The 17,502-nt window shown below is 43.8% G+C and overlaps 1 protein-coding gene across 1 annotated transcript in view; it reads left to right on the top strand.

Moving 5' to 3' along the window:
- Positions 1–454: 454 nt before the first annotated feature.
- The window catches only part of NIPA1 (NIPA magnesium transporter 1), a 41,746-nt gene continuing 24,698 nt past the window's right edge, over positions 455–17,502 (top strand). Inside the window, exons 1-3 of the mRNA XM_067742329.1 lie at positions 455–652; positions 15,645–15,692; positions 16,655–16,745. Of these exons, the coding sequence (XP_067598430.1) occupies positions 490–652; positions 15,645–15,692; positions 16,655–16,745 (302 nt within the window). The 5' untranslated portion in view covers positions 455–489. The remainder of the gene's footprint in view (positions 653–15,644; positions 15,693–16,654; positions 16,746–17,502) is intronic.

The following is a 17,502-nucleotide window of genomic DNA, read 5'->3' on the forward strand; positions in this document are numbered from 1 at the left end:
GAGACAGATAACTTCCCTTCCTTCAGCGGTCCTATTCGAGTTTCCACAGCTGACGTGTCTTGGTTTCAGGCTCCAGGGGCGGCTCTCTGCGGGCCCCCGAACAGCTTTGTGAGGGACCATTATCCCAGCGAACGCTGCGTCCTGCTAGCGCTCTTCCAGTCCTAAATATCGCATGGGACACCCACCAAAACCCATCTGTTTACCTGAGAAGCAAACTTAACTGGGGGCCCTGTATTTGCACCGCCAAGCCTGCAGCTCGGCCTCTGCGCCCACCCACCTGCCACCTCACCCCACTCCTCGCCGCCGCCGCCTCTCCTAACGCGCTCCTCCCCCTCCTCCCCCCTCTCACCCCCTCCCGGAGCCCGGGCTCCACCCCGCCCCTGCAGAACCCCGGTCCCCCGCACCCCAGTGGCTCTGGGCCGCGGAGCCGGCCCCCGCCTCCAGGCCCGGCGGGCGAGCGCGCAGGCGCGGAGGGCGGGAGCCGGCGGAATGGGGACTGCAGCGGCTGCAGCGGCGGCGGCCGGGGAGGGGGCGCGCAGCCCGAGCCCCGCCGCCGTGTCGCTCGGCCTGGGCGTGGCCGTGGTGTCGAGCCTGGTGAACGGGTCCACGTTCGTGCTGCAGAAGAAGGGCATCGTGCGCGCCAAGCGGCGAGGTAGGGCGGGCCGCGGCCCTGCTCGGGGTGGGGGCGGAGGCGTGGAGGGAGCAGCCGCCGGCCGTGGGGAGGGGAGCAGCCGCGGGGTGGGGTGTTCCGGTCGTCGCCCGAGTGGGGTCCGGAGACGGGGCGGGGCACCTCGGAGGGCCAGCTGCGCGGGCGCGAGGCCCCTAGACCACCCGCAGCGCAGGCGCGGACGCGGTCCTGTGCGCCAGAAGCGCCGCCACCGCGGCCGAGCCTAGTCCTCCAGCAGCTCCGGAGGCGGCCGGTAAGCCCTGAGCGGTGGTAGTTGTGTCGCCGCCACGGTTTTTCTCCCTTCCCAGCGCTGGCGAAGCCTTCTTCAGTTTTATAAGGTTTCTCCCGCTGACTTCTTTCCTCCCTCCCAGACCCAATCGCTTTGCAGCCGTGCATCCCACCGACCTGCCCTCTGGTTGGCGCCCAGGCGTCCCTGTCACCTGCACCCACCGGCTGCTAGGGAAAGCTTCCTGTTTGCAGTATTCCCCGAATGGTCGGAGCCCAGTGCCTGCTCAGAAGGAGCGACGGGCCTCCCGCCTTTGCTGTGACTCCGGCCTGGGGTGCACTTGGAGGGCAGGACCTGCTGACTTCTCGCCCTGCAGTGGCCACACCAGTGCAGAAGTAAGAGCTGTGTGCTAGGCAGGCCGGGGTGGGACCTGCGGGCCAAGGAGGCGCTCGCTCTCAGGGTCGAGCGAGAGTTCTGACCTTTCCTGTGGCTTCTGTTCCTGGGGTCCTTATGACTACAAGTGATCTTCGGTGTGAAGAACACTCAAAGAAGATTAAAACCACCAAAAATGGGCCAACTGAGTATTCCCTGGGTGGATAAGCCACCAAACACCACTGCTTATCAATGTGGAAAGTGTTAAGATGTAGCAGAGTTCTTTGCCAGTGTTCTTCTGTAATAAGAGAGGCCTGAGACAGTTTACTGAACGCAAGATGTAGCATGCTTTGAAACTGAAAATCAACGTGTCCAGAAGGACTGAGAGAGTCTTGTGGTCGTTCTACAAGAATAGTGTTAGGGCTTCCCTGGTGGCGCGATGGTTGAGAGTCCGCCTGCCGACGCAGGGGACACGGGTTCGTGCCCCGGTCCGGGAAGGTCCCACATGCCGCCGAGGGGCTGGGCCCGTGAGCCATGGCCACTGAGCCTGCGTGTCCGTGGCCTGTGCTCCGCAACGGGAGAGGCCACAGCAGTGAGAGAGGCCCGCGTACCACAAAAAAAAAAAAAAAAAAAGGAGGAAACCGCCAGGTCATGGGTTTAAGATAAGTAAACTTATTTAATAGTTCAGATTCTATAATGCAAGTGAAACTCTCTTGAGTGTCCTGGATGATCAGCCAGGAGTGAACTGAGGAAAGAGATAAAGGGGCCTACACTATTGAGTGAAAATATAAAATCAGAGATATTTGTTAAAGAATTCAACTTCGAAGTGAAAACATTGCAGTCTGTACATAAAATCTAAATAAAACCAAGCGTGGTTTCCCTAGGATGCAGATGTATCTCTAAGGTAACAAATGGACATCTGGCAGTAGAGCACTTTTAAGGGAGCACATATCAGTTTGAGGGGCTCCAGGGGTGGGTGACATGATCGTCATGATTCAAAAATAAACAGCACACGTGCCCTTGATAGGATAGGTACATGATCTCCAAAACCCATGACCCCAGTCTAACCATGAGAAAAACAGCACACAAACCTGAATTCAGGAACAGCCTACAAAATACCTGACCAGTCCTCCTGTCAAGGTCGTAAAGTCTGACAGACTGTCGTAGCCAGGACACATGGCCATAAGACATTAGGTAAAATCTAAGGAAACCTGAATATAGACTTCAGTTACCAGAAAACAATAATTATTGAGTAAAACTAAATTGTTTCAGCTCAGCTTATGTGTTCAAGGGAATTAGTGACTAAGAAAATAAAAAACACAGCAACCTGAAAAAAAAACATTATTCATGCTTTTATTTATACCTGCATACTATGTCCTTAAATAAATGAGTGAAAATGTGATATTTGCTGATTTCATACTTCTCCAGTTACTACCCACCACTACTAATTCAAGCTACCTGGCTTGCTCATAATGGTGGAAGACAGACATACAGTCTTGTTTTGATAAATTTAGTTTTGATTTGTTCAACAGATATTCACGAAACTCTTATTATGTGCCAGGCACTGCTGTAGGTATTGAGGATGCATAGTTTTAGCATCTACTCCCCCTGAAACCTTTTTCTACCTCTGCTAATAAGCAGCATAGTTGGCCGTTGTAAAATGACTGAAATGGAGATCGGAGGAAAGAGGGGGTGCTAAAAACTGGGGAGTCAAGTTCTTGTGCTAAGGGAGACCTGATGGTCTTACACTGTAAAAAGCTGTCTCACTGAAAGTTTCAGCTTTATTGCACTGCCGTGCACCAGCATTTCTTTCAAGTCTCAGCTTCAGGAGAGCCAAGTTCTGGTCACAGCCCTTCCTTTGTGGGGGAGGAGTTGGGGGTGCAGCTTTCTCTGTTACCAGCTTTCACTCTTGAAAGGACCTTCCCAATGAATGGAATATCATTCATGGAATGGAATGGATAGGCTAGGAGCACCATCCACAACACAGGCTCAAGGTGAACTGCCTCACTCCTGGTGTGGCTTTGAAAGACCCTGAAGATGGGAAGAGGGCAGGGGACACCTGGGGCCACAGGTCATTGATAGTATGTTTAGTGTTAGAGCCCACTTGAAGCAGAGCTTAGAAGAGAGAAACAAGGTGACCATCAAGTCTGAAGATAATTTGTTGAAAGCCAGTTGCAACATTAGAATTCTGTGCTGGTGAATAGGTGAGGATGTCCTGGGAGCCTCTTAACTGGGGGGGATGATGTCCTGCCCTCAGACAGACATTGTGGAGACAGCCTCAGGAAAGTCATAGAATTGCATAGATGAGTGACTCTATGTAGAATGTCCTAGGCCAGGAAGAACCACAATCTTTTTAAAATCCCTTTCATCAAAACTGGGAGATACCACCTAACACACATTAGGATGGCTATTGTTTAAAAAAAAAAAAAAGCAGAAAATAACAAGCATTGGTGAGGATGTTGAGAAATTGGAACCCTTGTGCACTGTTGGTGGGAATGTAAAATGGTGCAGCTGCTATGAAAAACAGTAGGGAGGTTCCTCAAAAAATTAAATGTAGAATTACCATATGACCCAGCAATTCCACTTCTGAGTATGTATATCCAGAAGAAATGAAAGCAGGGACATGAACAGATATTGGCACACCCATGTTCATAGCAGCATTATTCACAGTAGAGAAAATGTGGAACAAATTGTGGTATATACGTTCAAAGGAATATTACTTAGTCTTAAAAAGGAAGGAAATTCTGACACATGCTACAACATGGATGAGCCTTGAGGACATTATGCTAAGTGAAATAAACCAGTCACAAAAGGACAAAGCTTGTATGATTCCACTCATATGAGGTACCTAGAATAGTCAAATTCACAGAGACAGAAAGTAGAATGGTGTTGCAGGGGGCTGTGAGGAGGGGGGATGGGAAGTTAGTGTTTAGTGGGCACAGAGTGTCTGTTTTGGAGGATGGGTTAGTTCTGGAGATGGATGGTGGTGATGATTGCACAGCAAGGTGAATGTACTTAATGCCATGGAGCTGTACACTTAAAAATGGTTAAAATGCTAAATATTATGATATATATTTTAACGCCATAAAAAAGTCCTTTTCAGATTTCATAGTCTCCTTCCTGAGAGGAGTACAGCCTAGTGGTGTAGTCACACTGTTAAGATGCTCGGAAGGTGAGTGAGTTGTCTTGTGAGAGTGGAAACTGGGATCCAAGCATCCCACCTGCCAGTCTCAAGCCTTCTGTACTGATTTTGAAGGGCATGTGCTCTCTGGTCATGGAATGTACATGTTTTCTCCTTGCCTCTCTTGCCGTTCCCAGGCACACACCTAGGTGCATGTACCCCCAAACCCAGAGCTGAGGTACACACATGTTATCTTCACCCCTGCAGCCCTTTGACTCTGTGGTTAGTTCCTCCAGCTTCTGTAAACCCTCCAGACCCTGACAGATGGGGTCAGCTTCCTCTCCTGCCGTGTGTCTTCTTGGTGCCTGTCTTCAGCCCCTTCCTGCCCCTGAAACCTGTGGTATGATGGCTTGTTCACTTGTCTGTGCTCCGCCTGGATCCTGGCTCTTCAAGGCAGGGCACATGTCCTGTCCACTGGGAGGCATGTGGTGGACACTCAGTAATGCTATCTAATTGGCCATGAGTAACCCTGGAGTAAAGAGGGTAAAACCAAACCTCGTATTTTATTTCTGAGCTTTCTTCAAATTATTCAGAGCTGACCTCATTTACCTGTGGCCTCTACTAAGTAATAGAATCCAGAGTTACTGCTAGATCTGAAAATCTGTAACCCTGATATCTATCTAGCTCCAAGGGGAGATCGTTGATAAGGAACATGGTGAGAATAGGGTGAGTGTTAAGAGCATTTGAATGGCTCCACAGCCTGTACATATCTGGTTTACTTGATAGTATTTCCATGAGAGGAGAAGATAAAGAAGGCTGCTACTTACAGAAGACTTATGATGTCCCTGACTCATGCATCTGTCATGTTCCATGGGCTGACTGGACTCAATGGGCCCCGCTTCCTTGGGGTCTCCAGTGGGTTGCGGTCAGATGGTGGCTGGGGCTAGAGTCATCTGAGATGACTTCTTCATCACTTGTCTGGGATAGCTGAGACAGCAAGATGGTTCCTGAGCTGCCTCCCCCCACCACCTCTTTTCATCCCTCCATATACTCTCTTCACACGTGGCTACCGTGGGCTTCCTTACACCATAATGGTCTCAGGGAAGTCAGACCCCTTACATGGTGGATAGCTTCCCCTAGACCAAACCTTCCAAAGACTAAGATGAGCGCCGAATGGATCCCTGTGCCCTAGCCTTGGAGGTCTGGCACTACCACTTCTGCCACATTCTGTTGGTGTACTCAGGGCCAGCCCAGGTCAACTGTGGGAGGGGATGGCATAGGGACATGGATCCCAGGAGGTGTGATACAGGAGAGGAAGTTGAGGCATGCACCCAATACAGGACTGGTTGCACTAGGATTTGAACCCAGCTTGGGCTGACTTTGAAGGTGGTTTTTCTCTGCTGCTCCCAGTGGGAAAGGTGGGGGGGAAGATACATAAATTCACCTATAGATAAGACTTTTCTAATGAGGGGCTTCACAGTCTATGTGGAAAAAGCTGGTACTCCGATACTGTTTTATTATAAATAAGTATAATAATACCCCAAACATTAAGTATAAATAATACCCCGAAACTAAGGCAAATAAGAATTTCTTATCATTTTCATGTGACAAATGTGGGAATAGATCACTAATATAAATTCCTACATGAAATACCTTTGGTGTTGATGAATTTCTGTTGGACAGAGTATATTTTTTCTTCAAAAATATTTATGCATAAATAGTATAAACTATAATGTAATTTATATTTCCAGCCCTTTAAGTCCTTAATGAGTAACCAACCAGGCCTTTTTTTTAATTTTTTTTTTTTGCGGTACGCGGGCCTCTCACTGTTGGGGCCTCTCCCGTGGCGGGGCACAGGCTCTGGACGCGCAGGCTCAGCGGCCATGGCTCACGGGCCCAGCCGCTCCGCGGCATGTGGGATCTTCCCGGACCGGGGCACGAACCCGTGTCCCCTGCATTGGCAGGCGGACTCTCAACCACTGCGCCACCAGGGAAGCCCCAGTCCTTCTTTTTTAAAAAAAATGTAGCCATGAGTGGCTAAAAAAGACCACTTTTCAAGAAGAATATGCTCAATCCCACACTCCCTAACCCCACACTCCCTAACCCCACACCCCCTAATGTTTCTGGGCCAGGAACCTGTGACAGTAAACTGACCCCTTTTAGATATTGCCTGGATCAGCCAGGGAGGGTGGGCAGGCAGAGGGTTTACCTTGCATGTTCATGCCCAGTCAGAGCTCTTTGGTATGATATGATTACTCAGCAGAGTATATCGTGAATTCACAGAACCTGGGCATAGTCATGCTTTTAAAAGAGCATCTTCTTCTTGGTTATAGAAATATAGTCATTGTTTAAAATCTGGGAAGTACATACAATTACGAATAGGAAAATAAATAGCATTTATCTCCTCACCTTCAGGTAACCACTGTTACAATTAGGGTGTATTTCTTCCTAGTCACATTCAATACTTATATTTCAAAATTGAATTTTAATGAATAAATCCTGTGTACAAAAAATATATAACACATATGTAGGGTATAGAGAATAATAAGATAAATATCAAGGGGTTTTTTGTTTTGTTTATTTATTTATTTATGGCTGTGTTGGGTCTTCGTTTCTGTGCGAGGGCTTTGTCTAGTTGCGGCAAGCGGGGGCCACTCACTGTCGCGGCCTCTCTTGTTGCGGAGCACAGGCTCCAGACGCGCAGGCTCAATAATTGTGGCTCACGGGCCCAGTTGCTCTACGGCATGTGGGATCCTCCCAGACCAGGGCTCGAACCCGTGTCCCCTGCATCGGCAGGCAGACTCTCAACCACTGCGCCACCAGGGAAGCCCCAAAATAGAGTTTTAAAAGTGGTGATGTTTCGATAAACTGTGTGTATGTGTGTATAGTACATATATATAGTACGTGTATAGTATAGTACGTGTGTGTATAGGAGTCATGACTGAGAGCTCATATTCTTAGATTGTTCTGTTCACATCAGCAGAGCCTGACAGTACAGGTATAAATGCCTGACATCTACCTGTCGTGGAAACAGGAATTGGCCACTTTGGCTTCTCTGTACTCGGGGTGAGTGGGGGCAGCCCTGGTTTTCAGAGGAAGGGAGAGGGAAAATGCTGCAGTAAAAGTGAGGAGGAAGAGAACACTTTTCAAGGGCAGACACCATGCCTTGGGAATCTTTATAAGTCTTTGTATTCACCAAGGAACGTGATGCTTCCGGTAAACATTTGATAGAGAGCTTCCCTGGAGGGAGTATGTGTTAATATATACTGGACTTACTCCCTGTGAAACACTGAATGTCATTTCCACACAGAAACTGTGAGAAACTGTCACAATGGTTATTGCATTATGGTCAGCATTGTGTGGGCTAACCTAGAAGTTTACTTATTGTTTATAAACTATTTTTTCTTTTTAAATATTGGAGTATAATTACATATAGTCAGCTGCATAGATCTTAAGGGTCAGTTTGGTGAGGTGTTTTTTTTTTTTACAAGAATGATTTTTTAAAAATATTTATTTATTTTATTATTTATTTTATTTTTGGCTGCGTTGGGTCTTAGTTGCCACACGCCAGATCTTCGTTGCGGTGTGTGGGCTTCTCTTTAGTTGTGGCATGAGGGTTTTCTCTCTCTAGTTATGGCACACACGATCCAGAGCACGTGGGCTCTGTAGTTTGCGTCACGCAGGCTCTCCAGTTGAGGTGCGCTGGCTCAATAGCTGTGGCACGAGGGCTTAATTGCCCTGTGGCATGTGGGATCTTAGTTCCCTGACCAGGGATTGAACCCACGTCCGTGGCCTTGGGAGGTAGATTCTTTACCACTGGACCACTGGGAAAGTCCCAGTTTGGTGAGTTTTGACAAATAAATATACCTGTGTAACCAACACCTCGGTGAAGAAATTGATTATTGCTGTCATCCTAGAAAGTTCTCTCGTGTTCTTTTTCATTCTGTCCTCCCTACACCAGAGGGTCTGCTCTCCTAGTATCCATCTGCATAGATTGAATTAGTTTTGCCTGTTCTTGAACTTCATATAAATCATACAGTATGTATTCTCTTATGTCTACTCTTCTTTCTTTCTTTCATCATGGTTTGAATATACATCGTGATATATGTAACAGTCGTACTTATATTGCTAAGTAGTGTTCCATTGTTTGAATATACCGCAATTTGCTCATCTATTCTGAAAATTTGGTTGTTTCCAAATTTTTGCTGTTTGAGGAAAGCTGCAATGACAATTCTTACATAATTCTTTTTTGACTTAAAGTCTTCTTATCTTTGGGGTAAATACCTTGGAGCATTGCTGGATCATGCAGTGCTGGATCATGCAGTAGGTGTATAATTAAATTTTAAGAAACTGCTGAACACTTTCTAACTACAGGTGTACCATTTTACCCTCCCATCAGTAATGAATGAGTGTTCCAGGTGCTCCACGTTCTCTCCAACATTTGGTGTTGTCATCTGTTTAATTTTAGCCATTCTGGTGAGTGTACAGTGGTATCTCATTGTGATTTTAATTTACATTCCCCTGATACCTAATGATATTGAGCATCTTTTGATGAGTTTATTGGCCATTTGTATACAGTCTTTTTGAGGTGTCTTTTCAAGACTTTTGCCTGTATTTTAGTGGATTATATCTTTTTATTATTGATAGTGTGCATTGTATGTAACATGTATGTATAATCTGGATACAAGTCCTTTGGCAGGTTTAGGAATTGCAAATATTTTCTCTGAGGCTTGTCTTTTCATTTTCTTAATGTTTCCTCTTGAAGAGCAGAAATTTTTAATTTTGATGAAGTCTAACGTATCATTTTTTTCCTTCTATGTGGTTAGTACTTTTTGATTTCTGCCAAAATAAAATCTTTGTTTCTCCTCAGGTCACAGTGGCATCCTCCTGTGTTTTCCTCTAGGAGTTTTATAGCTTTCGCTTTTACCTTTAGGTCTGTAAGCCATCTTGAGTTAATTTTTGTATATGAGTGAGGTATGAATCAAGGTTCAGTATTTTCCCTACTGGTATCCATTTGGTTCAGCATCACTTGTTGAGGAAATTTCCCTACTGAATTATACTGTTGCTTTAGTCCATGATCTGACTGTACATGTGTGAGTCTGTTTCTGAACTCTATTCTGTTTTATTGTATATGTCTGTCCTTACACCAGTCTGTATTGATTATGTAGTTTTAAATCTTTTTTAAAAATCTTAAAAAATCTAATTTTTAAATCTTAAAATCAGATAGTATAAGTCATACAGTTTTGTTCTTCTTTTTCAAGATTGCCCAACTATTTCTTTAGGAAAATAAGTTCTGCATATCTAATAGCCAACATACAAAAGAACTTCAAGTACTGAATCCATTCACAAATTGGTGAATACCAAGTGCTCAGATTGAGTCTAATTAATGCCCTCATCTAGCTGTGCTGGTGTCAGGAAAGAAATTTTCTTGATAGTCCTTTTTTAAGAGCTCTGTAAAAACTATGTAGCATCTTTTTACACATTTTTTAAAGTTAAGGCATTAATTAATTCGTAAAGGACTTAGTGATCCACTCTTGCTTTGCTGATAGGAGCAACTCTGTTGTTGCTGTACAGAGCACACACGAGTGGAAGCAGTTTTGCTGTGGTATAATCAGCAAGTAAAAAAACTAGATGACTGCCTGTATTTTTGTGCTAGAAAGTCATATTTTAAGGACATTTCTGGTACACATTTAAACCTAAATGGAAGGTTTTAAAAGCCACGAGTCCATGGTTGGACAACATCAATGCCAATTGATATTATCATCCTGACAAGTCTCTTTTGTTTTTGCACAACACTTCTTTGTCTTGTAGTTCAGCTGTTATAAACAACCGTTCAACTCTCATCCAAGGTTTCCAGTATGAGGGGGAAAAAAATTCTAGACTTTAGATATTGCTACCTTTGCAACCCACACCTAGGAGTGGAGGGGAGGAGGCATGAGTATAGTCAAATAAACAAACAGAAAACCAGTGTGCTACAATTCTGAGGTTCCTTGTTCTTGCTAAGGCCAGAGAACTTGAAAAGTCCCAGGCATCAGCTGGGAAGAGGATGAGCATGGCCATAGGCTTGAACAGGTGCCTCCTGAGGGTGTCAGGTGAGTAACTTTAGGATTTTTAGGGACAGTGATGAAGGTGAAACTGTGAAGAAACCAAGTCATTTTAGGACATAAGAAAATAATATCTATGACAGGGCCAATGGCTAACATGGAATGCAGGTTCCTAGGAATTCCTGGCTGCAGGAGGATGGAACCTGGGGCAGCCAGCTCAGTGAGGATGCTAGGCACAGGTGGATGGGCAAGAAGAGCCATAGGCTACTTCCGTGGGCACTGGGGATATTGCTGAGCTGGAGCCCTTGGGGGCCATGGAGAGCAGTATCACTTTGATCTACAGTTAGGGGTGTGGGGCAAGTATCCCGACAGAAAATCTTAACTTACGTAATGTCCATGGAAGCAGAAAAATTTTGCCTAATATTGGCTTAAAAGGTGAGGGTGATCGCAATACCTTTGGATTTCAGCAAACACAAACTCCTCCTGGGGAGTATGAGTGGGAGGACCCTAAACACTTGGAACTAACCTGTACCTTTTGACTAAAGGGAGACCAAAGGCTTGTTATTTCTCTAGCCCTGGCTACGTGGTATCCCAGGTTCTTCCCCATTTTAGTGACAGTCCATTTCAGACTGTCAAAAGCACGTGCTGTGTGGTAGTTAATGGCGTGGGGAAAACTATAGCAGTGAAAGAGGAGAGCTTCAGTGGGTCCCATTGTGCTGGCATCCTTGGACAAGCTTTCACTGCCCGAGTGTTGCCCACATTCTAGCTGCTGCTGTAGCAGTGATCCCATGACTGCGTAAGCACTCACGACAAAACTGTATTCATCACAGTAAAAGGAATTGGCCTTTCCCTGCCCCCAGCATAGACCCCCAACAGAAAAGATTGTGACTGATTCCTTGATCTCAGAGTCCCTAAAATCTTTTGAATATTATATATAGAATTTTTGAAAAGCTGTTGAGTAAATTATTGTGTGCATCTGCTATAAAAACAAGCTTCAAGATCTAGAATGAAATGTGTTCACAGTTATTTTAAATAATAAGCAATAATATTTACTTATACACAAAAGAGAGCAAGAGTGGCCATGCTAGTATGAAACAGAACAGACTTTAAGGCAAAAATTGTTACTGTAGCCAAAGAAGGACATTTTTTTTGGCTGCATTGTGTCTTCTTTGCTGCACGCGGGCTTTCTTTAGTTGTGGAGAGCGGGGACCACTCCTCGTTGCGGTGCACGGGCTTCTCATTGCTGTGGCTTCTCTTGTTGTGGAACACGGGCTCTAGGCATGCGGGCTTCAGTAGTTGTGGCTCGTGGGCTCTAGAGCGCAAGCTCAGTAGTTGTGGCACACGGGCTTAGTTGCTCCACAGCATGTGGGATCTTCCCGGACCAGGGCTCGAACCCGTGTCCCCTGCATTGGCAGGCAGATTCTCAACCACTGCACCACCAAGGAAGCCCAAGAAGGACATTTTATAACAATGAAAAGGTCTACTATAAGTTTATACTTGATTTCCTTTGTTTTCTAAGCTTCTTTAGGACATAAAATAACAAAGTTAACATTATCTTTATTATAAGTTACAACAATATATTGTTGGGTTTGTAACATAAAAAATGTAACATATATAACAATAAATAAAGACCACTGATCTGTTCTTTGTATCTATAAATTTGGTTTTGTTGAAAATTTTTTTAATTGAAATATAGTTGATTTGCAATATTAGTTTCAGGTGTTCAGCAAAGTGATTCAGTTATTTATATGTATTTTTTCAGATTATTTTCCATTATAGGTTATTACAAGATATTGAATATTGTTCTCTGTGTTATACAGTAGATTTTTGTTGCTTTTCTATTTTATATATAGTAATGTGTATCTGTTAACCCCATACTCCTTATTTATCTGCCCCTCCTTTTCCCCTTTGGTAACCATAATTTTGTTTTCTGTGTCTGTGAGTCTTTTTCTGTTTTGTATATAGATTCATTTGCATTATTTTTAGAGTCCACATGTAAGTGTTATCATATAATGTTTGTCTTTGACTTAACTTCACTTAGTATGATATTCTCTAGGTCTATCTCCATTGTTACAAATGGCAATATTTCATTCTTTTTAATGGCTGAGTAATGTTCCATTTTGTGTGTGTGTGTGTGTACACACACACACGCACACACCCCATATCTTCTTTATCTGTTCATCTGTTGATAGACACTTAGGTTGCTTCCGTGTCTTGGTTATTGTAAATCATGCTGCTGTGAACATCAGGCTGCATGTATCTTTTCAGATTAGAGTTTTCATCTTTTCCCAATATATAACCAAGAGTGGAGCAATCGCTGGATCATATGATAGCTCTATTTTTAGTGCTTTAAGGAACCTCCATACTGTTTTCCATAGTGGCTGCACCAATTTATATCCCTACCAACAGTGTAGGAGAGTTCCCTTTTCTCCACACCCTCTCCAGTATTTATTATTTGTATACTTTTTGATGATAGCCATTCTGACAGGTGTGAGGCTCATTGTGGTTTTGATTTGCATTTCTCTAATAATTAGCAATGTTGAACATCTTTTCATGTGTCTGTTGGCCACCTTTATGTCTTCTTTGGAGAAATGTCTATATAGATCTTCTGCCCATTTTTTGATTGGGTTGTTTGTTTTTTTGATATTGAGTTGTATAAGCTGTTTGTATATTTTGGAAATTAAGCCCTTGTTGGTTGTGTCATTTGCAAATATTTTCTCCCATTCCGTAGGTTGTCTTTTTGTTTCTTTGATGGTTTCCTTTGCTGTGCAAAAGTTTTTAAGTTTGATTAGGTACCATTTGTTTATTTTTGCTTTTATTTCTTTTGCCTTGGGAGCCTGATCTAAGAAAATATTGCTATGATTTATGTCAGAGAATGTTTTGCCTATGTTCTGTTTTAGGAGTTTTATGTCTTACATTTAGGTCTTTATGTCATTTTGAGTTTATGTTTGAACATGGTGTGAGGGAGTGTTTTAATTTCATTGATTTACGTGATGCTGTCCAGCTTTCCCAACACCACTTGCTGAAGAGAATGTCTTCTCCATCGTATATTCTTGCCTCCTTTGTTGAAGATTGATTGACCATAGGTATATAGGTTTATTTCTGGGCTGTCTATCTTGTTCCATTGATCTGTCTGTTTTTGTGCCAGTACCATGCTGTCTTAATTACTGTAGCTTTATAGTATTGTCTGAAGTCTGGGAGGATTATGCCTCCAGCTTAGCTCTTTTTCATCAGGATTGCTTTGACAATTCTGCGTCTTTTTTTTTTTTTTCAGATTCCACATGTAAGTAAAAGACATGCTCTAAAAGAGCCACAGTGTGATTTAGCACATTTGGGAAATTGAACAAGGCTTCTATACGAATAGTTGCTCATTGTTCTGCAGTGTTCACTGCAGGGCATTCTTCAGCTCAGCTCTACTTTCTGATATGTAGGACATCATGGGCCACATTTGTATCAGACACACTCAGAGGGACATGGGACAGGAGCCACAGCCAGTGTCAGGCCCTCTCTGTTGGAGCCTGGTAGCAGAGGCAGAGCATGGTTTAGGGTCCCAGAGGCAGAACTGCAGCAGACGGTGTCACAGCTGCCCAGCCTTACAAGCCTCATGCCCTCCAGTATAAAGTCATAGAGGCAGGAATCCCGGGCCCTGAAAGAGCTGTTCCTATTCTCAGAGGTATTGCACTAGGGGAGCCCAACCTCCAGTCAGATGCCATTTGCCCGTCAGAGGTCATTTTTACCTTACGTGCTGTCCCCTGGCCACATGGCTGTCAGCTTTATAGTCGCATTCTCATGCAGAAAGTGAAGGGGTTTTGTTACTCAATTATCTACAACAATCCATATTGAAGTTTTGCCAGTTGCCCCAATGTTGTCCTTTATAGCAGCCTTTTTTCCCATCTAACGTCATGTGTTTAGTCACATCTCTTTAGTTTCCTGTCATTTGCAACAATACCTTTGTCTTTCATGACCTTGCCGATTTTGAAGTGTACAGGCCAGCTGATATGTGGACCATTTCACAATTTCCTCATGATTAGATTCAGGTGATGCAGTCTGGCAGGAGTACTGCAGATGTGATGTTGTGCCTTTCTCAATGCGCCCTCAGGAGGTGCAGGATTTGGTTTGTCCCACTGCTGATGGTGTCAACTTTGACCACTTAGTTAAGGTGATGTCCGTCAGGGTCTTAGAGTACTGTAAAGATAACTTTTTCTCTTTGTGATTAATAAAAAAACTGGTGGAGGTGATTCATGGAGGTTACGTGGCAATCCTGTCCCTCAACAAACTTTCATTCACTTATTTTAGTCTCGATTGATGGTTCTTGCCTGAATCAGTTTTTACTGTGATGTTACCAAATGGTGCTATTTGAACTAGACCATTCCTTCCACTCTATCATTACTTATTGGTCTCATTTTCTTAAAAGTACTTTTTAAATACCTGTAGCTCTGCTCCTCAAAGAAGCAGCCTGGCTTCCTATGTTCATTATACCAAATTATTGCGAATTAAAACATACAAATAGATTAGGTGTTTTAGTCTGAAGTGAAAAAATCCTGTTAGACTGGGAGCATTTTGACATACCTGAAGAAGGACAAAAGGAGAGATGGATGTGACGAGGAGACCTGCTCCCATCTGTGCCTGCCCTGGCATGCATTGGGGCATAAGAGGGTAATCCAAGAGAGTAAAAGGGAAACCACTGTGTACAATGTCCGATCATTGAGTGAGTGTAAGGGTCTGCTTTCAACCATTTTCACATGGTTGCAAAAAGAGCCATGTCACAAAGCTTCTACATTATGAACCTGTTTAAGCAGCAAGTCACAGAACCCTGTACTAGAAAAATTATCATATAAATGGGTTTCAGTAAATGCATGAGAGAATTGGACTTTGAAGGTCAAATCTCGTTTGAAATCAACATATAAAAAGTTACTCCAAAGAATATTTGTCTCTAGATGATGTGTTGAGCCCCCCTCCCAAATAAAGTACAATTTATAAAGATTTTATTTGCTTGGGTCAGCTTGTGTTGATTGCAGAAAGTATTTTGCCACTTTTAATCGTTTCTCATGCTGCTCTTTATAGACTACTTTAAAGTTTCTTTGTAGGGTGAATAAAAGTATGGCATTCATTCTTTTCAATTTTAGTTTTATTTAAAAATTCCTCTTTTAAGTGTGTAGCTTGTAAACCTCTTGGTTCGTACTTTCCTGATGTTTTTGTCTCACTCTTTTACAGGTACCTCCTATTTAACAGACATTGTGTGGTGGGCAGGAACAATTGCAAGTAAGTACTCTTTGTGGTGAAGAGCTTGGTCTCCTTTTGTAAGATCAGTCATTTGTCTGTCAGGGCTGGATGGAGGGGGTGGGATGAGCTTAGCTTGTTCTTTGGAATAAGGACCAGGATGGTGGGAGACAGTGGAGGGTGAAGGCAGAGGATCCTGCTGCCTGCTGTTGGCCCTGAATTTTGTCCAGGTCAGACTGTCCTGGGTCTGAAGAAATTAAGCAGCTCCTGCTTCCTCATCTGTAGTTGGGCTGTGGGCATTTGGTGAGCTTGTGCCCCACACAACTAGTTTTACAAAGGAGTTTCTTCACTCAGCCTTAAGTACCAGATCAGAGGTCATGTGTTATAATATAAAAATAATAAAATTAGAGTTCAGACCTTTACATATATAAAGAAAAATTCTGTTAGATATTTCAGATATATCTTGAGGTCTTTTTGTCACACATTGTCTTTTAGGCAAGAAATTTTCTAGTAGACATTGATTCATCGAAGAACTCATTTTTAAGCTCTATCTATCTATCTATCTATCTGTCTATCTCAGTGCAGCCCCAGGCACAGCCCTGTACAGGCAGTAGTGTTTCCACTTGATGTGGCAGCAGTGTGTCACTGGAATAGATCCCAGGCCACTTGAAGGGGCATGGAAAGCTCTACACGATCTATCTTAAAACAGGGATGTGTTAAGAAGAAAGTGGAAATATACTCTTGTACCCACTGTCAGTCACTGCTGGTTAGACTGGGAATTTCCATAGAGGATTGAAACTAATTGGGCCAGTGATACTATGGGGCCTGCTCTCCTCTGCCCTCAGGACTCTTAATCATGCAAATGATGCCCCATATTTCCTTCCTCACCAGTAATGAGAAAGAAGTAGCCCTTTCAGAGCACAGTCTTGCAAAATTCAACTCTGTGATGAATGCTCAAAGAGATTTTTGTAATTGCAGTGATACCCTTGTGATTCTCTTGACAGTGGCTGTTGGCCAGATTGGAAACTTCCTGGCTTACACGGCGGTCCCCACAGTCCTGGTGACTCCTCTTGGTGCCCTTGGAGTGCCATTTGGGTGAGAGCTGGGATTCTGTGTTTTGCTTTTTAATGTGTAGTTTAGGTATAAGAAAACTTTTCATTTTAAATGTTTCTGTTAAAATAATAAAAGTAGAAGTGTAACTGAAGATATGTCTTCAGTATTGCATTCCATATGGTTTAATTTTTATCCCTTCAGATTTAGTTGTATGAATTATTAACCCTGTCTTAGACATTTGCTTCAGTATATTTCAAATCCTTACTTATTCATGGATACCAACACGATGTCATCACTCTCCTGGTCTTTGCTCTGGAAGACTTCCTAGAGACTAGAGTCTTCCTAGCTCCTTGGCAAGTGATTCTGAGAAATCAATAAGCAAAACTAGTCAGTTGGTGTTTTATTTGGGTCCCTAGCATCCCCTGCTGGATGCTGGGCAGTCCCCTATCTCAGGAGATTATGGAGGTTGGGACAAATGACACATGGGCTCCAGTGGGTTGTGTAAAAGGATTCACGACTCACAACAGTCAATAGCAAATGTATCACCCGAGGGGAATAGCTCTGGTTTGGTCTGGAGTAGAACAGGAGCAACGCGGGGCCTTGAGTTTTTATTGCAGTTACGAAGTGAGCCAGGTGGAGGTTCCCATGCTCAGTCTGAGGCTTACATGGTTTGAAATTTTAGTGCCAAGGGCCTGAGGGTGTGAGCTGTCCTTCTTATCAGGTTACCTGGATATGGGGCAAAAGGGAAAAGAGAGGACTGGGGAAAGCAGCCAGCTACCACAAATGAGGTCTTTCTCTT

Source organism: Pseudorca crassidens, chromosome 6, assembly GCF_039906515.1.
Source record: "Pseudorca crassidens isolate mPseCra1 chromosome 6, mPseCra1.hap1, whole genome shotgun sequence".
NCBI lineage: Eukaryota > Metazoa > Chordata > Mammalia > Artiodactyla > Delphinidae > Pseudorca > Pseudorca crassidens.